At 38.2% G+C, this 27,859-nt stretch overlaps 1 protein-coding gene across 2 annotated transcripts in view; it reads right to left on the bottom strand.

Moving 5' to 3' along the window:
- The window catches only part of LOC115222834 (neurogenic locus notch homolog protein 1-like), a 165,314-nt gene that overhangs the window by 79,412 nt on the left and 58,043 nt on the right, over window positions 1-27,859 (bottom strand). The window contains exons 3-6 of one of the 2 annotated variants that reach the window (XM_029793162.2): window positions 23,414-23,553; window positions 20,228-20,362; window positions 19,107-19,305; window positions 10,371-10,504 (exon numbers count right to left, since the gene is read on the bottom strand). In XM_029793162.2, coding sequence (XP_029649022.1) covers window positions 10,371-10,504; window positions 19,107-19,305; window positions 20,228-20,362; window positions 23,414-23,553 — 608 coding nt within the window. Of the gene's footprint in view, window positions 1-8,836; window positions 8,860-10,370; window positions 10,505-19,106; window positions 19,306-20,227; window positions 20,363-23,413; window positions 23,554-27,859 lie in introns of those variants that run through there. The other variant, XM_036511887.1, reaches the window with a different exon arrangement.

The following is a 27,859-nucleotide window of genomic DNA, read 5'->3' on the forward strand; positions in this document are numbered from 1 at the left end:
CATCTGTACACATGCAACATGTCCAGACTGTCACACTATACCCATACAATTTGTCCAAACCATCATACCATGACCTTACAATATATCCAAACTGTTTTAACAGACCCACCCATACAATATCTAAACTGTCGTCCTGTGCCCATGCAATATGCCCCGGACAGTCACATTGTGCCTATACAAAATGTCCAGTCTCTCACATTGGACCCATACATTACGTCTAGATCATCACACTGTATCTATACAACGTTTTGACTTTCACACTGTGTACCTCATATGATTCCTCACTAAATGTCAGTGTGTACAATCCGGCCCCTTCTCTAGGTGGAAACATAAACCCCACAACTTTCATCATCATCATCATAAACAATAGCAAAAACATCAACGCAACACTACAAATTATCTCATAAGCAATTCTCTCAAAATCACATTCCGCATCTACAAAAATAAAAAATATTAAAAAAATACTCAGTGTGCTGCCCTAGAATGGCCACAATCTAATGACTAAAATTAGTCAAAGAATTCAGGAATATTCGCCATTATACCCAACCTCCTGGAAATAACAGCTAAATTTTGCTTATAATCACAGTTTATCTTCTTTGAAGAGGGAAAGGATACATCTGATGTAGTCAGTCTGCTGAAAATACCCTTAAAAAGACAAGATAGTCATGGGTAGAATGTCACTGATCACAGTTATACTTGATCAGGGGGTGACCTGGGGTTTAAACATGACCACCACCGACTAACATTTACAGCACCATAAGCCCACAATCTTGCATGTGGCTGTCCAACTGGCTAGAAATAGCATCTAAGTCCCTCTCAAACCAGAACCTACTACCTTTTATAAGTCTGCTCAAAAAGATGTCCCAGGGTTAAACTCCAAAAAAGGGAAGGCCTAGAACATTAACAACATTGAGGTTAAATTGACATTTACAGTGTGGTGGTGATGGTTGTAGCATTGCCAGTGGTGGTGGTGGTGGTGGTATTGTGGAGTATTGATGGTATTGGTGGTTACAGCATTACCGATGGTTGTTATATTGGTGGTGGTGATGGTATTGGTGATAGTGGGGTTGTGGTATTGATGTTGGTGGCAGTGGTTGTAGTACTGACGGTGGTGGGTGGTAGTGGTGGTGGTTGTGTAGTAGCATTGCTAGTGGTTGTCATATAGGTGGTGGTAGTGCTAGCAACAAATAGGTAGGATGAGAATGGGAGGAGGAGAAAGAGGGAAGGTTGGTGGATGGGTGGAAGAAGAGGAGGAGACTACAAGGATGAGAAGGTTTGGAGTGGACTTTTCTCACTGCATTCTTAATGAAGTTAAGCCAACCGAGGCATAGCGTAAAACTAAGGTTGACCGTTAACTGGATATGGTCCAATGGGTGGAAACGAACACCCAGCCTACAGGATTCTCCATCACCAACCACCACCACCACCACCACTGGCTTCATCAATTGCTGACTTTTTTTTCGTATGTGAACCTTTTCCATTCTCTCTTCCATCCTAAACATTTATGCACACACACACACACACACATTCTTATACACAAATCAACCATCACACACACACATTTGTATACACAATCAGATATCACACAGAGACAGACACACACAATCAGATATGATACACACACACACATTTATAGGCATGCAGACAGTCAGATATCACATACACACACACAAGTCAGACATCAAGCATACATACACATATATACACACATACACAATTTAAATACAAACACAGTCTCACACTATATATACACATTTACACACATGAAGTTGATGAGAAAACCTCTACATGATTGCTTCACTTTCTAAAAAGAGCAGCCAAATATCCGTCTTTTAAAAGAAATAGGAAGAACATATTGAATAATGCAGTCCTTTATATTACAAAAAAAAAGGTCAGGACAGTCATGGCTGGAATACCCTTTGGATCATATGTCTGCTCAGTTACCACTCACCTAAACTTCATCATTATCATCATAACCATTGTTTTAATGTCCATTTTTCCATGCTCACATGGGTCCCATGGAACTTGCTGAGACAAATTTCCTACAGCTGTATGCCCTTCCTGTCACCAATCCTCACTCGTTTCCAAATCAGGTAATATTGCCCATGCACGGCCTGGCATGTTTTCATGGAAGATTGGAAACAAAGGACACTGCTCACATGACGGAGACAACCACGACTACCTCATGATGTGAAGGCAGTAAGATGGTAACACATAGACACACACATACGAGACACACACACGCACACACGCGCGCGCGCATCACATGACACACAAACACATGTATGACACACACATACCCCACACACAAACATCACCACAATCGCCACAAAAGTCTACACCATTTGTATCACACAATATCAAGTTATTGTCAAAGCCTCATATGGTCGCTTAACCTGCTAAAAAAATAAGCAGCCAAATCTCCCTCAAAGAAAAAAAAAGAAAGTAAAAGTACTTAATGAACAATGTGATAATACATAAACTCTAAATTGATGAAATGGGCACAGCTGGACAGTCTGTGATGATAGGTCAGCAAATGACTAGTTAGCAACACACACACTCACATATAAACAAATACTTATACAAATAGACACATACACACACACACACACACACATATATGTGTGTGTGTATATATATATATATATATATATATACACACACACACACTTATACAAATACACACACACCCATATATATGTTATACCCACACACAATTACATACTACACACTACACACACACACACATACACTTCAGGAAGTTTATGGTTAGATGAAACTCTAAGATATGAGCCTGGTTGAAATTGAAGCAATAAGTAAACTAGTAGACTTGTTTTTTGTTTTGTTTTTTTCCTTATTTTCATTATTCAAAATAACAATAGCCATGTTGTATTGAGATCAAGATACTAGTGACTGTCTCACAGGAACCCTAGCAGAGATCCATATCAAGCAGGAATTGAACACAAAGATTAGAATAATCTTGGGAAAGAAGGGTGGGAACTGGCAGAAATACGTAAAGGTTTATTTGTACTACTATTACGATAAATTCCCCGCTTCTCTTATTACATGGTAAAGTTGTAGGGGGTTTTTAAGTATATATGTACTGTACGTATGTGTGTGTGATTTGGGGGCAATTTGCTGTTCTCATTACTATCACTGATAGACTTAAGAAAATTTTAACAGCTAGCATTTTTAGTTTGGCAGTCAAGGAGTGTGTTTTGTTTTTTCATGTTTGTTACAAGTGTATGTTATCTATGTTGTCTTGTTTGGTGGGGAGGGGTATCTGTTTTCCTTTTTGTTGGTTTTTGGCGGGGTTTCTTTAATATTGTGTCAAGACGAACAAATGGCTGTGTGTTTGAAACATTTACTTTCCTAAAAACTATCTGGTTTCTGGTTCAGTCCCACTGCGGGGCACCTTGGGCAAGTGTCTTCTATTATAACACTGGGCCAAACAAAGCCTTGTGAGCATATATAGTAGACAGAAATTGAAAGAAGCCCATTGTTTGATGTTGATGACGATATATATATATATATATATATATATATATATATATATATATATATATATATAATATATATATATATATATATATATATATCTCGTCATCATCATCATCCTTGTTTAACGTCAGCTTTCCGTGCTGGCATAAGTTAGGCGATTTGACAAGAACCGGCCAGATAGAAGACTACACCAGGCTATACTGTGTCTGCTTTGGTTTTTACGGCTGGATGCCCTTCCCAAAACCAACGACCCCACAGAGTGTTTTTAACATGACACCAACACAGGCATGGTCAGTTTCAGAGTGGTTTTTATAGTTGGATGCCTTTCCAAATGCCAACCACTTTATATACAGCTTAGTGGTTAGGGTGTGAATGGGTTTGGTAGATGGAAACTGAGCAGAAGCCCATGGTGTATGTGTGTGTGTGTTTCTGTCCTGCCCCATTACTGCTTGACAATTGGTGATGGTTTATTTACATCACTGTATCTTAGCAGTTCAGCAAAAGAGACTGATAGAAGTAACAAACTTTGAAGAAAAGAAAAGTACTTGGGGTAAGGAGGGGGAGTCAGTTTGTTTAACTAAACCTTTGAAGGTGGTGCCCCAGCATGGCCAACAAGTAATGGGTAAAAGATTAAAAGATTTGTTTTTCTATGCTTGCAAGGGCATGGATGGATTCATGACAATCCACCACCACCACCATCTTATATGAATCTTATGTTGGATAGAATGCTTGGTGCTATGTAAAAGACACTGGTGCCGGTTTCACATAAAAGTCACTCAGTACATGTTGCCAAGTGGTTGGCATCAGGAAGGGTGATCCGACTGTAGAAACCATCCCAAAACAGATTATAAAACCTGGTGCAGCTCCTGGCCTTGTCAGCTCTTGTCAAGCCATCCAACCCATGCCAGCATGGAAAATGGACGTTAAATGATGGTGATGATGATATGTTCTCTGTGCTTTAAGTTCAAATCCTGCTGTGGTCAACTCTGATTTTCAGGGTTTGATGAAGTACCATAAAACAAGCACTTAGGACTTAGGATATGAACTTTCCAGATGCTAATCTTAGAATCCTCACAAGACATACAGACAGAACCCCCCACCCTGCACCACCACTGCCTCCACTCCACCTTATGGAAATAATAGTGATGATGATGATGATGATGCAGATGACAGTAGTTCCTGCAATGATACTGGTGCTGGTGATGATTCTGGCCAAATTTTCTTCTCAGCAACCCCATCACCAACACCAAACACTGACACACACCCGTCACTGCAGTTGACACTGTACAGTGAAGTCAATTAATGGACAAGCTTAGACAAACAATAACTACAACACGTACAACATAGAGTAATATTGGCATCACAATACTCTCTCTCTCTCTCTCTCGCTCCCCTCTATCTATGACTATCATTCTCTTTCTCTCACCACACATACTCTCATTCTCCTCGTCTTCATCTCTCTGTCTCTATTCTTTCTCTCTATTCTATTTGTCTATCCATCTATCTGTCTTACACATCCTTTCTCCCCCTCCAAGCCTCTCTCTCTCTCTCACACACACACCACACACACACACACACACTTACATACACACTCAATTTCTTACCATCCCTCTCTCTGTTATCTTACACACAATCTCCTTATATATACCCTCTCACTTTAATGCACATACGCACACAAAGTGCAGAATATGTTTATGTCTTTCACACAACTCTTACACACCACTACCACCACCAGTTACTACTACTTCTACTACTATTACTCCAACCACAAGTACTGCTGTCACAACAAACACCACCACCACCAAAACTGCCACTATGACTAAAGTAACTAGGACCCCCTTTTCTAATACCAGCACTACTGGTGTTAATTTTCAACTCTAAGTCAACAATTAAAGGAATTCCTGCCATGACCATTCCATCTGTTTTACATATATGTATATTACAGCACCAACCAGACTATTGGATGTCATCATACACCGCTGGTCACAGTGTGCTTCACATTGTTTTAGCTTTCAAATGATACCACCCCACCAGCTCGGAGAGCAGGCCAATATTCCCTCTGGTCAGAAAGCTATTCCTTCACAGGGTGACCCATATATAGCTGTCTCCAAGCAAGGTAATATTTCCTCATGATGAGATATGTTTTCTGTGATAGGGCTGGAAACAAACAACCTCACTTATAATGATGATGATTTTTATTTGCAACCATCCTTTGATGTCCAGACAACGACATGCACACACACACACAAACACATTCACATTCATACATATAATACAAAAGGCTTCTTTCAGTTTCCATCTACCAAACCATCCCTTGATGTCCAGACAACAGCATGCACACACACAAACACATTCACATTCATACATATAATACAAAAGGCTTCTTTCAGTTTTCATCTACCAAGCCAACTCACAAGGTTTTGGTCAACCTGGGGTTATAGCAAAAGACACTTGCCCATTGTGTAATGTTTCCTGTCTTTTCTTTTTCCAAGTAAAACAGTGACTTGAAAGAGATTTAACTGCTATTCCTGGATGGTCAAGTGACCACAGAAGTTTCCTCTTTGGCTGACCAGTATTGTTGCTGATATTATTGGTGTTGTAGTGGGACATTGAGGGTAGAAGAGAAAAGACTCTACCCAACAAAACTGATAGCAGGAGAGGGGTGGAGATAAGGGAGGTGTCAGAGTATGGAATACAGGGTGGGTGGGGTGATAGGTGAAGGGCCAGTTGGTGGGGGAGTGCCAGTGAAGAAAGGTGAACTGCCGATGGGGGTCAGTGGGGGGGGTTGAAGTGATGGGTTGGGGTGAAGTGCATTGGGTGGGGGAAAGTGTTGGAGGGATAGTACTGGAAGAAAGGTGAAAGGTTAGAGAAAAATCTGACAGTTGTAAACTGGTTGAAAAAAGGTGGCAGTTATGTATGAGGGTGGTGGTGTTCGTGAGGGCAATCAGCCCTGCACTGCTACCCTTCTGTCTCTAAATATGAATTCTCGGGTGGATATATGTATGTATATGTGAGAGATAAAAAGAGAGGAAGAAAGAAAGGAACACTGTAGCCTTGGCTGTCCAATAACATTACTCTACAAGTTCTACTACAATGTCCCTGCCATTCCACACAACACCCATTCAACCACCCCCAAGCCAACCTAGCTCAGGCCTGGGGAAAAATGATGGGGAGGAGCTGCACCCCTCCATCATCACCACCACCACCACCACCAATACCATTACTGACATTGTCAAATGTGTAGGTGAAGGCAGCACAAACATAGGGCAAGGTGGAGGGGTGGAGTGACAGTGGTGGTGGTGTGGGGGGGTCAATGTTGATGTAATTCTCAAACTTGTTCTAGATTTTGACATGACACAACACAACCACCCTGAATTCTATTACAACAACATCTACATCAGATGTCCTACATATACCAACCCCACCTGCACACCTACCCACCACTAATAACACTAGCAACAACCACCAACACCCTCATCAGACATTACCTCCACCCACCCCACCACCAATAATAATACCAGCAACAACAACTAGATCTGCATTAGACACTACCACCATCACCATTGTCACCACTAACACCAGCAACAACCATAGCACCTTCAACAGATACTATCTATGTGTATATATATATATATATATATATATATATATATATATATATTATATACATAGATAGATGCAGGCATGGCCATGTAGTAAGTGGTTTGTTTCCCAACCACAGGGTTCCAGGTTCAGTCCTGCTGTGAGGCACCTTCGGCAAGTTTCTTCCACTATAGCCTCAAGCCAGCCAAAGCCTTATGAGTAGATTTGGTAGACAGAAGCTGAAAGAAGACTGTCACATATATATGTGTGTGTGTGTGTGTGTTTGTCCACCACCATCACTTAACAACCAGTGCAGGTGTGTTTAAATTCCCATAACTTAGCGGTTCGGCAAAAGAGAGCAATAGCATAAGTATCAAACTTTAAAAAAAAAATGTAAGCACTAGGGTGAAATAGTCCAACTGAAGTTCTTCAAGATGGTGCCTCCAGCATGGCCACAGTCTAATGACTGAATGGATTTGGTAGATAGAAACTGAAAGAAGCCCATCATGTATATATGTATATGATGATGATGATATATATATATATAAATTCCATTCCGGTCATTCAATATGTGACTGCGTGTGTACCGTTGGCGATTTTCTTTCCCCGTCTTCCTTTCCTTGGACCTTTCATTTTTCTATGTTTCTGACGAAGAGCTTCACTTGAAACATTAGAATCTCCTTTCCTTCTTTTCTTTCCTGAGCGTCCAATAACACTATACTTGTTCAACGTCGTCATGTTGTTCATGTTGAATCGTTAGCTCCTGCACGCATTTTTTTTCTCTCCTTGTTTCTCTCCGTGTTTCTTTTCTGTGTATCTTTCTGTTGAAGGGCATAGGCTCGAAACGTAAAAGACTTGTTTTATTTCTATTCCTGAGCGCCATACTAATACAATTGTTTGTTTGTACTCCACCTGCCTTCGTCTTTTGTTTATTTTCGTAAAGCTTCCCGTTATATATATCTGTGTATGTCTTTGTGTCCACGTTTGTCCCCCACCACTGCTTGACATCCAGCATTGGTGCGTCTACATCCCTGTAACTCAATGCTTTGGTAAAAGAACTGATAGAATAAGTACTAGGGTTGAAAAAACAAGTCCTGCTGTTGATTCCTTCGACTGAAACCCTTTCAAGGCAGTGCTCCATCATGGCTGCAGTCAAATGACTGAAGCAAGCAAAAGAAGGCAATGTCTATTATTTCACATCACACTTTCATGAATGATAATGTGCTTAATTGTAAGTTTCCTGTCTGAGCCAATCACTGCTTTGTTGCATTTATGATGGTGACCTTGATAATGAAATACATGATGAGATTAGACATAATTGTCTTCTCATCAATATCTAGTTGGTGATGACGTGTGTGTCTGTGTCTGTGCGTGAGCATGCATGTTTAAGTATTTTATATATATATATATATATATATATATATATATATATTATATATAGGTATGTTGGTGCAAATGGGGAAAATAGAACTCATATATTTTTTATTAATAAACTAGTCTGATAAGTACCAGCGCACGAAATTCTTGACCTTGTGGTGCTGTTCCTTCTGCTAAATATTAATGAATATACATGTATGTGTGTGCATGCATGTATAAGTATTTTATTTATATATATATAGTTATGTTGGTGCAAACAGGAAAAATAGAACTCGTATTTTTTTTACTAATAGACTAGTTTGATAAGTGCCAATGCACGAATCTCTCGGACCTTGTGTCAGTGTTTCTTCTGCTAAATATTAATAAATATATACATGTGTGTGTGTGTGTGTGTGTGTGTGTGTGTGTGTAAAACCCATGTTACTATGGAAAATCTGGATGTAGACCAATCAAATGAACATATGTACATATACTCATGCATACACACACACAAGTGATTTAAAATGAAAATAGCAACACAAGGATATGAAAGACACGAGAAACATTGTTAGTTTCACATTTCAAGAAATGGAAAAGTTCTTAGCATTCTGGACTTAAGTTCTTCATGGGAAAGAAATAAAGAAAATGAAGGAGAAGAGGAGAGAATGAGAATGAGTGAGGGAGAAATTTAAAGAAAAAAAAGAAAAAGTTGTAATCTGAGTTGACTACTTCAGAACAATTTTGAAACTCAAATATATACACACATGCACGTACTTACACGCAATAATAATAATAATTACAATAGTTATGTTCTGAATTCAAATTCTGCTGAGGTTGACTTTGAAATTTGGGTGAAGAGGACTACTTAATAACATCAACCCTAGTGTTTCACTGGTATTTATTTCATCGACCCCGAAAGGATACGAGGCAAAGTCCACTTCAGTTCAATTTGGACAGACCACAAGCATGGATGAAATGCTGCTAACGGCTCTGCCAGTTTGTCACCTTGATAATAATATTAATCCTTTCTACTATAAGCACAAGGCTTGAAATTTTGGGGGTGGGGACTAGTCGATTACATCGACCCCAGTGTTTCACTGGTACTTAATTTATGGACCCCAAAAGGATGATAGGCAAAGTCAACCTCAGCGGAATTTCAACTCAGATGAAATACCACTAGTAGCTGATGAAATACCACTAAGCTTTTCATCAAGCATGCTAACGATTCTGCCAGCTCACTGCCTTAATAATAATAATAACAATAATAATAATAATAATAATAATAATAATAATAATCATCATCATTGTTTAATGTCCGCTTTCCATGCTAGCATGAGTTGGACGATTTGACTAAGAGCTGGCGAACCAGATTGTTGCACCAGGCTTCAGTCTTGATCTGGCAGAGTTTCTACAGCTGGATGCCCTTCCTAACGCCAACCATTCCAAGAGTGTAGTGGAAGCTTTTATGTGCCACTGGTACGGGACCAGTCAGGTGGTACTGGCAACGACCTCGCTCGAATCTTTTACACATGCCACCGGCACAGGTGCCAGTAAGGCGATGCTGGTAACGATCACGCTCGAATGGTGTCTTTAATAATAATGATGATGATGATGAATAGTATTGGCTCAAGGCCTGAAATTTTGGGGGAGGGGACAAGTCAATTAGAGTGACCCCAGTGCATAACTGGTACTTATTTCATTGACCCTGAGAGGACAAAAGGCAAAGTTGATCTTAGCAGCATCTGAGCTTAAAATATTAAGTGCACGAAGAAATGCCACAATGCATTTTATCCAAAGCAGTAACACTTCTGCCAACTCCCTAATAAAACAGAATTCAAATATAATCCCAGATACATAAAAATAAACAAAGTATATAAAAACATTAACAAAAAAAAATAGGTCTGCAAAAATGAAAATAAGAAGTCTCTTACCTTTAGGACATAAACACATGAACTGGAACTTATTGGTGCGGCTACAAGTACCACCATTTAGACAGGGACTTGGTTGACAAGGAATATACTGCGTTTCACAGTGTCTCCCTGTGTATTTTTGGGGACATTGACAGCTGCAATACATGAAGAATAAATGAATGAATAAGTGTATGTGTGTGTGTGTGTGTGTATATATATATATATATATATATATATATGGCTGTCTGGTAAGAAGCTTGTGATATGAACCCATCATTCCGGGTTAAATTCCACTGTCTGACACCTTGGGCAAGTGTCGTCTACTATAGCCTCGGGCTGACCAAAGTTCGCATGTCATATATATATATATATATATATATATATATATATATATATATATATATATAATATATATATATATATATATATATATGTGTGTGTGTGTGGTGTGTGTATGTATATGTATATGTGCCTTTGTGTCTGTGTTTGTCTCCCCCCACGATTGCTTGACAACAGGTGATGGTGTGTTTGTGAACTTAGCAGTTCAGCAAGAGAGAACGATAAAATAAGTGCTAAGTTTTAAAAAATTAATCCTGGGATGTTGATTTGTTTGACTAAAAACCCTCAAGGCAGTGCTCCAGCATGGTTGCAGTCAAATGACTGAAACGAGCAAAAGAATAAAAGAACATCTTTTATCTTTTACTTGTTCCGGCCATGCTGGAGCACAGCCTTGATGAATTTCAGTCTTATAATACCCCAGCAAGGTAATACTTTTCCTGTAGTTACATATGTTTTCCATGGAAAATCGGAACTGAACAAACTCATTTGTATGATGAGGATTTTCACATATAACCATCACATGATGTCTAGACAGGGGTACACACAAACAACCACACATCACACACTCAGGACTGAAAAGTTCCTGGCTTTGTATAAAAGAAAATACACACTTATTGTAACAGTCCTTTAGTTTTTCTAAGCCCTGTAAAAGAACTTGGCAGCTTGAGCCTCCAACCAGGCCTTTCACGATACTCTTAAAGCCAAGAACTTTTTGGCATCCCATCATATACACATGAGCTTCTTTCACTTTCCATCTACCAAAGTCACTCACAAAGCTTTGGTTTGCCTGAGGTTACAGCAGAAGACTATTGCCCAATGTGCTGTACAATGAGACTGAACCCAAGACTATGTTGGTGCAAGTGAATTTCTTAACCGTGCAACCAACCAAACATTCATTTCAGCACTATTTCTGATGAATCAGAAATAAAAAAATCTGCTGTGAAACAGCACTTCTGAATTCATTCAGCTTCATACATCACTATCATTATTTAACGTCCATTTTCAATTCTTGCTTGAGCTACTGCCCTTGTCCTTTTAACGTTCACTTAGCCTCACCTCAAATCATGTTTTCATTTAAAATGGTTTCTATGACTGGATGTCCTTTCTAATGCCAACCACTTTACAAAGTGTGTTTGGGTGCATTTCTTTTTTCATAGTACTAGTGAGGTTGCCTTGTATTTGTAAGATCCTCATTAGTCCTTTGCTTAAATATCAAATGCATAAAATAAAACTTCATTTAACACCTTCCATGATCACAGAGTTTATTGAGGCAGATTTTCTACAGTTGGATGCTCTTCCCACTGGCAACCCTCACCTATTCCCAAGCAACGTAGCATTTCCTCATGGCCAAACTTGTTTACCCACAAGATCACAAACCCACAAAAAATTACTTGCTAGTTTATTTTGTCGAGAGAGAGAGAGAGAGAGAGAGATGTATAGATAAATATATATGTATGTATAGATATATATATATACACACAAATATATATATATATATTCTACGCCCAGTATCATTTAATATATAACATATACAACACTCAGTGTTTATTACAATTGTAAAATATCTGAGACAGACTTACTCTGAGATTTGTTTCTTTATTGTGTGTGTGTGTGTGTGTGTGTGTGTGTGTGTGTGTGTGTGTGTGTGTTTATTTGTGTGCTCGTGTATTTATTAAATTTGTCTGTGCAAATGTATGTTTGTTTGTGTTTGTGTGTACATGCATATATTTTTTTTGTGTATTTCTCCTTTACATACTTATAGACAGGTCAAACCCAAGGAAAGTTTACTTACAGTGTATATTCACACACACACACTGATACACATGCACTCAACAACACACACATACAGACGATTCACTCAAGTGAAACTAAAGTAGACTACACGACCATATAAATTCATACAAGTGTGATTCACTGAAAAGACAAAACTAACCAAAGTCACGCTCCAGTGGAATCAATGAACTTTCCGCTCTGACTCCATTATCACGACTGTTTCTACCCTTACATTATTAGATTAGATTGAGATTAACTAGATTAGATTATGTACACCCGTAATAGTCTTTCTCTTATCAAGTGAATTGAAGTCATACTAGTTTCCCACACCAACACTTTCTGTCTGTAGTCAAATTTCACCATGACTATGATGATTACAACCAGTACCACTACTGCGACTACTGTAACCAATACTACTATGACAAAAACCATTATGGGGGGAGGGACTCCACCAACTACCACAACTGTGAATATGACCACTCCTATGAATTATTGTCATCAGGCATTGTATGCCTTCCTGGTTGACCATTTCGTCTCATATTTCTGTTGCAATACACCGACTTTGCTTCAAATAATGTTTAAAATAACGAACAATTCAGTTTAATAAATTTTGTCGTCATCAACCCTTTAGCATTTGAATTGGTCATCTCTGGACCAAATATGGTGTTTATGTTCTAACCAGCCAGATGCAGCCAGTCACAGATATTCTTCAATGCTATTCTAAGAATATACAATCACATCATCAAAATTTCAGAGCTATGAGATAATGTATGATTAATTAAAAACAATGTAATTGAGAAAGCATTGCATTTGACTGATTAAGCTGAATGCTAAATGGTTAAAGAGGTATTTGGGTCACAAATTAGCACGACATTTTGATGGAAGATTTTAATTTAGATCTCTTTAACCTTTTTATTACCATATTTCCATTGAACTACATCGTCTGTTTCAATTAATAATAATTGATAATAGATTTATCAAAATAACTTCGTCAGTATTAAGCTGATGTTTGGAAATTAAATTAACATGACATTTTGGTGGAAGGTTTTAATTTAGATAACTTAAATATGGAAATTTCTATCAGGACCAAGAGCAGATTCATATGGGTTGGTATCAAAAGGGTTAAAAGCAGTAAGTTTGTGTCCCAGAACTAGGGACAGTCTCAGGTAGTTTTGTAGTGTGAGTTCTCCAGTTGCCTCGACACTTTTGTCTGACCAGCTCTTGACATTGTCCATCCATTGCATTCATTGCCTGTCTCTTGATCTACTACCCTCTACTTGTCCTTTCATTATAATCTTTTCCAAACCTTTGCTTCCTCGAATATGACTGTCTTGGTCTTTCATCGACTGGTGCACGTGGTCATTTGGCCAATAGGCATTTATGGTTGTGAAGTATGGACTCTGAACAAATTTGAAGAGAACATAATCAACGCATTTAAGATGTGGGTGAATAGGAGAATGTTGCGAGTCTCATGAACGAATCTTATTGACCACAACCATCACCAAAGCTACAACTGTTACTACAACTGCTAACACAACCACTACAGCTATAACTACTAATAAAACCACTATTACTATTATCACTGCAATAGCTATGACCACTACTACAACTCTCACCTGAACCAACAACCACCACTACTAAATATACGATAGATATAACCTCAATGACAACTACTACCACTTCTATGACTACAACCAGTACATCTATTACACGTATAACCACTACTACAACCATCACCAATACAGTGATTATAACCTCCACAACCACTACTGCTACTACTACTGATACTACACATACCACTACCAAAACCACCCCAACATGAAAGCTACCACTGCTAGTCACCATTTCCCACCCCACCACCGAGGTAACTTGTCAAACAGTCTGACAGATTGACTGTTTGACAAGCCAGTTGTCGCTGAAACTTGGAAGAAGTAAAGAAGCAGCCATCACTCTGTTTAATAAATACTAAGACACAACACTGTGTATTGCGTCATATCATTGGTGAATGTATCGGATGTTTTTACTTCTAACAACAACACACATCACACACACACACACACACACACGTATTTGATGGTTTAAAGACGCATGGGCACATTAGATGCACCCTAATTTCAGTAACGCATATTCAAGAAAGAAAAAAGAAATGTTTTTAGTGCATTAAAGCCATGTCAAGCCAGTGTGGTAAAGTAAGCTCACCAAACCAGGATGATCTCAAGCTCAAATTCATGGCCTCCACATCAGACCGTGGTTGGTGGAGAGAACATGCTGAGGCCTTCATCCAGCAGTGGATTAAGCATAGATAGTCCAATCCAAAGCATTCAATATTGACATGCATTTGTATACTAGATCTGCGGTGATGTTTTTTTTAGACATTTTGGGAGTAGAAAAACATGCATCTTATATATAATCAAATAGAGTATTTCACTATTGCAGTTTAGTCTTCAAAGACCATGGAAATGCTCCTGAAACTTTTGTTTCCATCTCTTTCACAAAGCAGAAACTAACATGGCTGTGAAGGCCTAACAGCTCTTTATTTGATGGCACTCTCTGCTCCGTGTTCTGATGCAAGTTCTATTTGGTAGCCAATGTGCTTTACTTCAGCAATAAGGTTCAATTTGTTTTCAAAACCCTATTTCATTCTTCTTTATTAAAATTCTTACACTGGTTCTTCTAGCTTGGAGCAGGAGCAATTGCTACAAAAGCAATGCACTTCTGCATTGGGATATTCAAGTTTTGTGCCCTTGTGATCCCTTGTCAGCGGCCAGCTCTTCATACAGTTTGTCATGCAAGATCCTTCCAACTGATATGTACTGTATGTGAACCAACCTGTCAAGGTGTCATCCTTGAAGCATATATATATATATATATATATATATATATATATATATATATATATATATATATATATATATTTATAAATATACACACACAAGCACACACACACACACATATATATAAGTATTAGTGCCAAGCAGTGCTTAGATTTAGCTTAGTTAAAATATGTTTATGACATATTTCTGCATTTTAACAGTTGAAATAGGTCACAAACATATTTTAACCTATATATATATATATATATATATATATATTATATATATATATATGTACATATATGTGTAAATATATGTATATGTGTGTGTATTTGTACGTATATATATATATTATATATATATATACACACACACACACACATATATACATATATATATATATATATATGATGCACATATATATATACATACATGTATGTATATATATATATATATATATATATATATATATGATGCACATATATATATATACATACATGTATATATATATATATATAAATACATATATATGTATATATGTGTGTGTGTGTGTGTATATATATATGCAAGTGCGTATATGTGTGTGTGTGTATATACACACACACACACACACACACACCTGAATATGAGTGCATATATACACGCACACACACAAATCTAAATGTATGTATGTATAGCTGTATGTGTATATGTGTTTGTATTACTGTATCAAGCAGACTATCGGATGTTGTTACACACCACTTGTCACAGCATGCCTCATCAGATTGTTGCAGCCCTCTAAAGATGCAGACCAACATTTATCTTGAACAGAATGCAGTCCAACACAGGATTACCCATTTGTAACTGTGCAGACTGGAGCAACATGAAATAAAGCGTTTTGCTCAAGAAAACAATGCACAGTCGCTGGTCTTGGAATTGAACCCAAGATCTTACAATCATGAGTGTAAGACCTTAACCACTAGGCCACATGCCTTGCAATATATACACACAAGGGGGTGCTGAAAAGTTCCTGACTTTTAAAGATATCATGAAGGGCCTTGTTGGAGACCCAACTTTCCGAGTTCTTTTACAGGGCTTAGAAAAATTAAAGGAATCCTGCCATACGTATGTGAATCTGAGAAGGGAATGTGTTGAATAAAATCATAATTAACAGATCCTCCTGGATTTTTTTTACTGAAGCCCAGGAACTTTTCAGCCCCACCTATACACACACATTCATACAAGTGAGGGTGCTGAAAAGTTCTTGACTTTTAAAGTATCATGAAAGGCCTGGTTAGAGGCCCAACCTTCCAAGTTCTTTTACAGGGCTTACAAAAACTTACGGTCCGCTGCAGTAAGTGTGTATAAAATCCTAATTAACTGATCCTCCTGTATTTTCTTTTACCCAAAGCCAGGAACTTTCCAGCACCTCCTCATATATTGGAAATTCTTTTTGGGAATGGTTAAAACAAAGCAAAATAGCTATAATGGTAGGTGAGTATTGGGTTAAAGCCATTTGAATAGAAAAACCCACATCTCCCAGTATATATATATATATATATATATATATATATATATATATACACACCACACACACACATATATATATATATATATATATATAAAATACAAAATGGGACAAGAACGCAAAACATCTGGACAACTAAGTGATACAAAAAGAGACAACAAAACATCCAGATAAAAGATACAAAAAAACAAGAACACAGAGGAGATTTTACATAAAGTATTTCGTTACAAAGTAGCGGTTATTTGTTGTGCAATTTTAATATTCAAATTACAAACGCACACACAAGCAAATGTCTATACTGGTGTGTGTGTGTATATATATATATATATTTTTAGATATAAATGATGTACTTAAATGTAGTTGTGTTTTTAGCTTCTGCTTTTTCCATGATCACGTGTGAGTATTTTATTTATATTCCCTCGTAAGCTCTACTGAAGAAGAATATATCCTTTATAGGGATTAATTCCGAAATCGATTCAATATAGAGATAACAAAATTTAAATTTTCTAAAGGTTAGTTGCCCGCTTTCAGTTCAATTTTCCTGTAACAAGTGGATTATAAGTGGATAAATCAGTGTATTGGCTTTAGAATAACCTTCTTTAGCCCTTAATTATAAGATATATATATATATATATATATATATATATATATATATATATATATACACACACACACACACATGTTTATATGTGTGTGTTTTTATTATTAGGAGCAAAAACTTTAAATAGCAACAAAATGTGTCACGTCGTTTGATATTCAGATGCAGGGGAGACAACTCCAAATTTCCCATGTCCGTTTTGAGAGAATATTGACGTTGGTTGTTTTGGTGTTTAACTCGGGCTTCGCAAAAAGATTCTCGACGGATTAATTAATTAGTTCCAAGTCAGCCTAGATCTATCCGTGAGTGTGCCATTTCTTTCTAGCATATCAAGGACTACATCCCAGCCATGACCGTTCTAACATTATTGCTTTTTCAGCCGCACTTTTTCTCAAACACGAGCGCGTGTACACACAGACACACACGCACGCACTCCTGTTAAGCATGAGCAAGATCAGCGAAGTCGCACAATATCAGAAATATATAAAGTAGCAAATGGCCACAACGGAGATTTTAATAATGTCCATTAGAGTTTGCCTTTAAAGGGAGGTAACTCTTACAGCTTAAAGCCTTGGCATAGATTTCATAAAGTTTCGTCTTGGGCAACAAGATATTGATTCCTACTTGTCGCACGAGACCATCGATTTGGGCGGAAGGGGTCAGTCGATTACGTCGACCCCAGTGCTCGATTAATATTTACTTTATCGACCCTGAAAGGATGAAAGACGAAATCGACCTCGGCTGAATTTGAACTCAGAACTGAGTAAGGAGTCGGAAGAAACATCACTAGACCCTTTGTCCGTTGTGCTAACAACTGAGCCAGTTTGCTGCCTTCTTGACCAAGAAGATATGAAGCTGCATCCGATGATGAAGCTCCAGCAAGGGCTTATAAAGCGTGAGAAGAGAATGTGTAGTTATCTACTCCCAGGTCTGCTCAAGGGACCCAGTTTTGGATTAGTCCTGTGACTGAGGGTATATATGGGGGCTTGAAGGAAGACTACCTGGCTCTAGACGTGCATCGCAGAGCCCTATCACTGTGACACATGTCACACTCAGATATCCCTTTTGGTGCATCATTCTCTGGAACAATGATGAACCAATACTGTAGGAAATTGTACACCACATCTAGGTGTTTAGATATAACAAGATAACTAGAGAGCCCTTAGAAAAGTAGGGAACCAGTGTTGTAGAGACTGGTAAGACTGGTACACCAGAAGGAATATATTGGTGGGTATAGATATCAAAGGATATTTAGGGGTTTCTAGAACAGGAGAGAACTGTTATTAAAGAGAATGGTGCATCTTAGGCTGTGTTTAGATATAACAGGATATCTAAGGAGTCCCTAAGAAAGAGGGGAACCACTGTTGTAGAGATTGATGTACCACAAAGAATACCTAGACGAATATAGATATCAAAGGATATACTTAGGGAATCCTTAGAACAACAGTAACCACTGTTGTAGAGACAGGTGTACCACAAGGGTTATTTAAGTGGGTCTAATAAAAAAGTCAAGGTAATTTTTCACTAAGCATGTCATTGAGAAAGTCTTGTGGGCTGCAGTTTGTGCATGACTGGTCTAGATACAAAGAGATATTTAAAATGTCTCTAGAACCTGTGAAGATCCATTGGCTCTAAAGACTCTGTGAAACCAATAATTAGTCTATCGCAATAAATGCTGCAACCAAGCTAAACAAAATATAACAACAACCACAGAATTTAAAACTTACAAGTAGCTTCCTAAGGAGTTGTGGCAGGTCCCTCCATTATGACATAACCTTGAATTGCATTCATTGATGTCTTCGGAGCAGGTTGTACCAATATAACCGGAAGAACAATAACATTGGAATGTATTCTTCTTAGATACACAGGTGGCATTATTGTGGCAGGGCTGTGAAGAGCAATAGTCTTGATATTCACAGTTGTTACCTGGAATGAAAATATGATGGGAAAGAAAAAAAAAAACATAAGGTAAGAGAGAGAAAGAATATTATAATCTCTTAGGATAAATAGTTTTTGAACAAAGAATATTGTCAGAATCAGGCAAGCATAAAAATACTCTTGGAATTTAGTTGCAGGAAATGATGTAATTCATAATGTAATGAGCCAGAACAAATACCACAGGTATTTGGGGTCAATGTTCTAATAATCCTAACCCATCATCCAAAATAATGATGATAATGTTTTCAAATTTTGGCTCAAGATCAGAAATTTTTGTGAGAGGGGATGAGTCAATTACATTGACCCCAGAACTCAGCTGATACTTATTTTATTAACCCTGGAATGATGAAAGGTAAATTCAACTTCAGTGGTATTTGAACCCAGGTAGAGTTTTTAATAGCAATAATAATTTCAAATTTTGGCACGCCAATAATTTCAGTGGGGAAGGGCATACTGGATTACATTGCTCCCAGAAGATGATTCTGACCTTATATTATTGACTCTAAAATCTAAATATAAAACAGGACATAATTAAAAACTACTCCAATCTCTCCTTTTTTGTTTCTTTATATACAATATATATATACATTTCTTTATTGCCCACAAGGGGCTAAACATAGAGGGGACAAACAAGGACAGACAAAGGGATTAAGTCGATTACATCGATCCCCAGTGCGTAACTGATACTTAATTTATCGACCCCGAAAGGATGAAAGGCAAAGTCGACCTCGGCGGAATTTGAACTCAGAACGTAACGACAGACGAAATACCGCTAAGCATTTTGCCCGGCGCGCTAACGTGTCTGCCAGCTCGCCGCCTATATATACAATACACACACACACAAACACATATAGTCAACAACGCTTTTAAAGGACAGCAAGAGTGAAATATCATAAAAGGAATGACATACCCAAGAATCTTGGTCGGCAGATACATTTATATTCTTTGAGTGTGTTGACATTGACACAAGTTCCACCATTTCTACAAGGGTTGTTGTAACAAACACTGCTTTTATCTCGCTGCTCACACATGCTGCCATGGAACCCTGTGGAAGAATCAACACAACTCAGTTAATTATATACACTAATTTATACATACATGCACACACGCATACATTCAAATGTTACAGTTCACAAACTAAAGAGGAAGAGAGTGACATATACATACACACACATATATAAGCATATATACATATATACACACACACATATATATACATATAAATATATATAGATGTTTATATAACATATATATATAAAAACATATGCATAACACACACACACACAGAGTCTCACATAAATAATGCTTTATTCAAGCATAATTATGAATACATATAGCAACTGGTGTATCATAATTAATGCAGATACATCATTGAAAACCTTGTCGAGCAGCAATATTCATTTCACGATAGCATCTTTTATAGACGTAGAATGTTAAAAAAATAACCCGAATTTTATCAGTAACATACGAAAATCATCTAACAGTTGTGGTGGCATTGCTAATTATGTATTTCTGCTTGCTTAGGCTTCATCAATAGAAAGTACATTTTAAAACAAAATCAATTGCTACTGATATTGTAAAATCAATGACTGAAAAATTATTTATTTCATACAATTCTGAAAAAGTAGAATTTTCCAAAATTTCGATTCCCCCCCCTTTCCCCCCATTTTAATGTTTCCTAACCATACTTCTGAACCTATTTCCTTTCCTATGTGGTATTAGACTTCATGGTACAGCTTTTTCCAGTACTCCAGCAACTTCTCAGTTCTAGACTTAGCTAAACCACAAGTACGTTTCACTGAACTTGCAGTCAACTACATATATTACACTTTGTAACACGATTTTTCACTTAGGGTAGCAAATGTTATTTCCCATTTGCTTATCCCTAGAAAATATGGAAAATAGCTACTACTTCATTCAAACCTTGCTTTTATTACATTTATCCAAGCTCCAAAGAATCCCCCTCAACACATGGCTATGATGCTCTCCCACTCCTCCTACTCATCATCAAAGATACACATATTGTCATCTAAGGGACATGCTCAATTGGCTAAGTTCAAGCAAATCTGTGGTATTGAGCAGAGGCACTTGCTACATGGACATTTCTAGCTCAGCAACACAGTGCTGAATCTGTCTGAAATGTAATGGAAAAATCAATCAATTTCAAAACATAAATGTCCAGGTCGCAAAAGCAAAGTTTGAAAGGAATAGTAGGCGCAGGAGTGGCTGTGTGGTAAGTAGCTTGTTTATAAACCACATGGTTCCGCGTTCAGTCCCACTGTGTGGCATCTTGGGCAAGTGTCTTCTCCTATAGCCTCGGGCCGACCAAAGCCTTGTGAGTGGATTTGGTAGACGGAAACTGAAAGAAGCCCGTCGTATATGTATATATATATATATGTATGTGCGTATATATGTTTGTGTGTATGTGTTTATCCCCCTAGCATTGCTTGACTACCGATGCTGTTGTGTTTATGTCCCTGTCCTCCTAGCGATCCGGCAAAAGAGACCGATAGAATAAGTACTGGGCTTACAAAGAATAAGTCCCGGGGGTCGAGTTGCTCGATTAAAGGCGGTGCTCCAGCATGGCCGCAGTCAAAATGACTGAAACAAGTAAAAAGGAAAAGAAAAGAAAGAATTTCCTTTGATTTCTAGATAGAACCAAGTAAGAAAAAAACACTTACTGGTAAAAGACAAAAAAAAAAAAAATTACACTGGGTTATCTGTCTTTAACAGAGTTATCTCTCTTGCACTGTATCCACGACATATTTGTAAATCTCCCTCCCATACTATTAATCTTAAAATTATTTTTATCAGTGAAGTACAATCGTAGTTTGAAAACCTGCTGAACCGTAACGCAAATAGGATAGAAGTTAAACATAGAAAACATTAAGCCATTCCTTCTTTCTGTACATGATAAATAGGATTTCGATTTGACATAATCTTTCGTTACGTTTATTTGAAGCAGACATAAACGGTCACATTTCAAATCTATTATCTTTTTTTAACTTTCACTTGATTCGGTCATTAGTCCTCAGTCAAGATGGGACACTATCTTGAAAAGTTTTTAGCTGAACAAATCCCTAATCTTCTGTTCACTTTTTTTGTTTCTGAATGTGTGTCGAAAAAAAAGGAACAAATTATTATAAAGAAAAATTTACCACGTCTTGAAGTGTACAGAGCAGAAACAAATATTTAAAAAAAATTTTTTTTCATTTCATAATTTGGAGTTATCGCCCTTGCATTCGTTACTAACAACGTTAATATTTTTACTTTTCAGAGAGACAACTGTTATCGCGCTCTGGCCACATTTAAAATGAATTAGCAATTTGCGCACTCTTTCTCTCATTTGTACTCCAAAAATCTGTACTGTTTTTTTGTGTGTGTATGTGCACGTGTATGAGCGTGCGCCTGTGTAGCTGTCCGCTTCTCTCCAGGAAAAAAAGACTTTTTTTAATTTCAGAGAATCTTTGATTCGTAAGATTATTTACCTTCATCATTTAATATCGGTTTCAAATTTTGACACAAGGCCAGCAATTTCAGGAAGGCGGTAAGTCCATTCCACCGACCCCAGCACTCAACTGGGACTCACTTTATCAACCTCGAAGGGGTGAAAGGCAATGTCGACCCCGGCGAGAGATTGCCAGTTGGCATTTTGTTGGCATTTGTTCGATCAACACAAAAACTGTTTCAAATAAATCAAGAACTTCTCTTTAATGGTATTAAATATACTTCCATTCGCCTTTATTGTTCAAAGTCATGCCATTGGGACACACGTCGATGGAATGTGTGTCTGTATTTGCGTATGCGTGAATGCATGCCTGGTTGTGGATGTCTGCACGCTGAGTACGTGTGTGTGTGTGTGTGTGTGTGTGTGACCGTGCACACACGCGTATGCAACAATGCGCGCGAGCGTGTGTATGTAACCGCGTGCGTGCATGTGTGTGTGTTTGTTGGTTTTTTTTAGTAAAATTGTATGTAATTGTAAATGCGTGTGTGCTTGTGTGTAATTGCATTTGTGGGTGTGAACGTATGATTGAGTGGGTGTACATATAAAAATATGGAAGAAAATAGGTGCATGACGAGAGTCTCTACTCACCGAGTTGGCAGGTACATCGTGGTTTCACCTCACGCACATTCTGGAAAATCTCGCATGTCCCATTGTTCATACAATGCTCAGCACTGGGCCGACATGGGTTCAAATGCTGACAGTACTCACCCCGGTAGTCTGTGCTACACCTTTAGAATAAACAAAAAGAAAAAACATATCAGTAACAGAACAACAGTATAGGTGAAGGTACATGGTTAGGGTACTTCATTCACGATCGATAGATTGTGTGTTCAATTCCTGGACTGGGTGACATGTTGCGTTTTTGAACAAAACATTTCATTTCATGCTGCCCTGCATGTGGGAGACTGGCAGAAAAGTCTGGTCAGAGTAGCTAAAGTTCCAGTAAGCTACTTAACGATGGCAGGCGAGGGTATGGGCCCTCCCAGGTTGTATTGGGGGTGCTGGAGAAGGTTCACATGCACAAGACCTGCCCAAGAGCAGACCACTGTTAAGCTAGGCTACAATATTTAAGGGTGTGACCACTGCTAGGCTAGGCTACAATATTTAAGGCGGTGAGCTGGCAGAATCATTAGCACGCCGGGCGAAATGCTTAGCAGTATTTCGTCTGTCTTTACGTTCTGAGTTCAAATTCTTTCACGGTCGACTTTCCCTTTCATCCTTTCAGGGCCAATAAATTAAGTATCAGTTGCGTACTAGTGTCGATCTTATCAACTGGCCCCACTTCCGCAAAATTTTGGGTTTTGTGCCTAGAATAGAAAAGAATAGTAGTAGTAGTGGTGGTGGAGGTGAAGGCTCAGTGGTTAGAACGTCAGGCTTACAACCATGAGGTAGTGAGTTTGATTCCCGGACAGGGTTGCGTGTTACGTTCTTGAGCAAGACACTTTATTTCACGTTGCTCCAGTTCACTCAGCTGTAGAAATGAGTTGCGACGTCACTGGTGCCAAGCTGTATTGGCCCCTTTGCCTTTCCCTAGGATGATATCAGTGGCATGGAGAGGGGAGGCTGGTATGCATGGGCGACTGCTAGTCTTCCATAAACAACCTTGCCTGGGCTCTTTACCCACCACTACCATCATCATATCATCACCACCCATCCTCTCATCTCACCACCTTCTCCCTCATCACATCCCATTACCACCACTATCATCATCATGCATGGGTTGACAAGATCTGTCAGGTTTGGCAGATCTGATGAGTCAGAGGGACATATTGTACTCAATCGTCTGCTTTGACATGGCTTCTACAGTTTGGATGCCCTTCCTAATACCAACCACTTTATAGGGCGTCTGTCCTAAACCCTTCCCCCACCCCAATGGTAACAACATTGCACTAATGAAGTCACCATGCAGTTCACAAAAGTAAGATCCCTTCACATGAGTGGTGCTACAGTATAGAGAAAAGCAGCTTGATGCTGGGAGGCAAAGGGGTAGAGCAGGGGTTTTTTATCTATGGACCCCTTTGATTACTATTTTATTCTGGTGGACCCCATTATGATTCGGTATTTAAAAATTAGTTTTCTAGGCGCTTCTTTAAAAATTGCCCTTTTGCTTTACATCCAATCACTTGTGTAGGTTTGAAGTTACCCTCTCTGAACGAACATGTCTCAATGCCTCAAGACATGTTTGTGTAAAACATTCGAGAAAGAAACTTAGTTGTTTCCTGCAAAAAATACAATTAAAAACAAAAGTTTATTCGTAAACACTTTTTTTCAATATAAGCTCAGGTGCATGGTTGTATGGTAAGAAGCTTACTTCCCAACCACATGGTTCTGGGTTCAGTCCCACTGCATGGCATCTTAGGTAAGTGTCTTTTACTACAGCCTCAGGCCAACCAAAGTCTTGTGAGTGGATTTAGTAGATAAAAAGTGAAAGAAGCCCATCATATGTGTGTGTGTGTGTGTGTGTGTTTCTCCCCACCACCACCACCATTTGACACTGGTGTTGGTGTGTTTACGTCCCCGTAACTTAGCAGTTTGGCAAAAGAGACCAACAGAATAAGTACTAGGCTTTAAGAAATAAGTCCTGGGGTTGATCTATTCGACTAAGTGGTGCTCCAGCATGGCAACAGTCAAATGACAAACAAATAAAAGAATATGAAAAAATTTTTTTAAATACTATAGTGGATCCCCAGTTTACTGCTTTGCTTGCATGGACCCCCAAAAATTCCTGTACAGACCCCTAGGAATTATATGGACGCTGGTTGAGAACCACTGGGTTAGAGTATGAAGGAAGGGGCTCAGAACAGTGAGTCCCCAAGTTTCAGATAAAATACAGGTGATGAGACAAGGAGAAGCAATCGAGTCAGGTGGGTACAAAACAGACAGGTAAGTTAGTGTTAATATATTAAATGAATGGAACATCAAAGAGCCAATTAGAAGTAATTCTGTGGAGACAGAGAGAGCGAGAGACAGACAGACAGAAAGAAGCAGACAGATGGAGGTAGACAGTTAAGTTAATGCTAGTTTATTTAATATAGCAAACACTAAAAACTTGAAATAATTATGTGTAAGAGAGAAAGTAAGAGACAGACAGACAGATGGAGGTAGACAGCTAATTTAGCATTATATTATTTAATAAACCAAGCACTAAAAACTATGGAAAGATAAAAAGAAAGAAAGAGAGAGGAACAAAGAGCCAGCAAGTTAAATTGATGTCAGCATATTTAGCACAGAAAGCATAAAATACTAAACTATTATATATGTTTTTAACAAGCTCACTGGCTAATTGCAACACCAGTGCCTGTTCTGGCATTGTTTTTCTATACATCACTGACAAAGAGAAGAATTGCTGCTATCTCTAGCAGTTGAGTGTCCATCACTGATGAGATCAAGGAAGGTCAAAATCACATGATCTGGTGATCTCAGCCCTGGAGATGGCAGAGATTTATCTACCTCCCTAGCAATATAAACATGCATACATTTTGCACCAAAAGCCAATAAAAGAGTTTCTCTCATAGCATCTGCTGCAGAACAGTGTGTTCTAACAGAAAGTCCATGTTTAAGTGAGGAGAGATACAATGACATGGTGATACAAAATCATATAATTTATATTGGATAATATATAAATTATTTCAGTAAACATGGGAGGCAATTCTAAAAACGTTTCAGACTTATTACTATCTTATCAGCAAGACTGTCTTGGGTATGACTTTAAACTACATGCAGAAGTGGGGGCCCTGGTTTCAGAGATCCATGGTTTGGGGGGAATATATTATCACAGTCCAACTACAATTATTCCCAGTTCTACTCAATCCTGGAGTAGTAGAACCTACCAGGGTCCCAGCTACAGTTAAAACCTATAGCTTGCTGCTCACCTCACCATACTTAACCTGCTGAGCCACTATGGTCAAACCTCCATATCTAAACTGTAAGGGTGGATTGTGTGGACAGCCTCTACTAACTACAGGCAGGAAGAAAAACCCCTACAGTGTCAAGGGCCAGCTTACATGGCCATTTGACAGTATGCCACTCTTTCTTGTGATCTTCAGGCATGAAGAAATTGACAGAATGTTAAAACTTTGCAAGACTTTGTAAACCAGCTTAACATTCATTCTCTCTATATTCACCCCCTTTCTATCTGTCTGTCTATCTATCTATCCATCTATCTATCTATCCATCCATCCGTCTATCTATCTATCCGTCTATCTATCTATCCATCTATCTATCTATCCATCTATCCATCCATCCATCCATCTGTCTATCTACCTATCCATCTATCTGTCTATCTATCCATCTATCCGTCTATCCATCTATCCGTCTATCCATCTATCCGTCTATCTATCCGTCTATCTATTTCAGGCATGAAGAAAATGTGCTTCATCACTGAAGCACACAGACTTTATTTTACATGCCAAAGCAGTGATGGGAGAATTAGTACTATTTTCTTGATTCCAGATGGATGGAAAACAAAAGTTTATTATATTGAGCTCTTGAACTCACAACACATAATGACAGTACTTTTGTTGGCATAGCTTTACAGCAGAATTGACACCGATGCTGGTGTCAGATATAAAGCACTGCTGCTGATGCCATGTAAAAAGCACCCATTATACTCTATAAAGTGGTTGGTGTTAGGAAGGGCATCTAGCTGTAGAAACCATGTCAGAACAGACAACAGAACCTGGTATGGTCTCTGGATTTACCAGCTCCTATCAAACTGTCCAGCCCATGCCATCATCGAAAACAGATGTTAAATGATTATGTATGTGTGTGTGTGTATATATATATATATATATATATATATATATTTATTATATAGAAGGAGCTTCTACAGGACTAGAACTGTTTCATTCAAGAGAAATCTTCAGGGCTTCCTGAAGATTTCTCTTGAATGAAACAGTTCTAGTCCTGTAGAAGCTCCTTCTATATAATAAATTAATTTTACTCTGCTATGTATTGAGTACCTTATTTACTGTGGTTAACCCCGAATCAACCCGGGACCTACATATATATATATATATATATATATATATTCTT

Source organism: Octopus sinensis, linkage group LG21, assembly GCF_006345805.1.
Source record: "Octopus sinensis linkage group LG21, ASM634580v1, whole genome shotgun sequence".
In the NCBI taxonomy this organism is placed as follows: domain Eukaryota; kingdom Metazoa; phylum Mollusca; class Cephalopoda; order Octopoda; family Octopodidae; genus Octopus; species Octopus sinensis.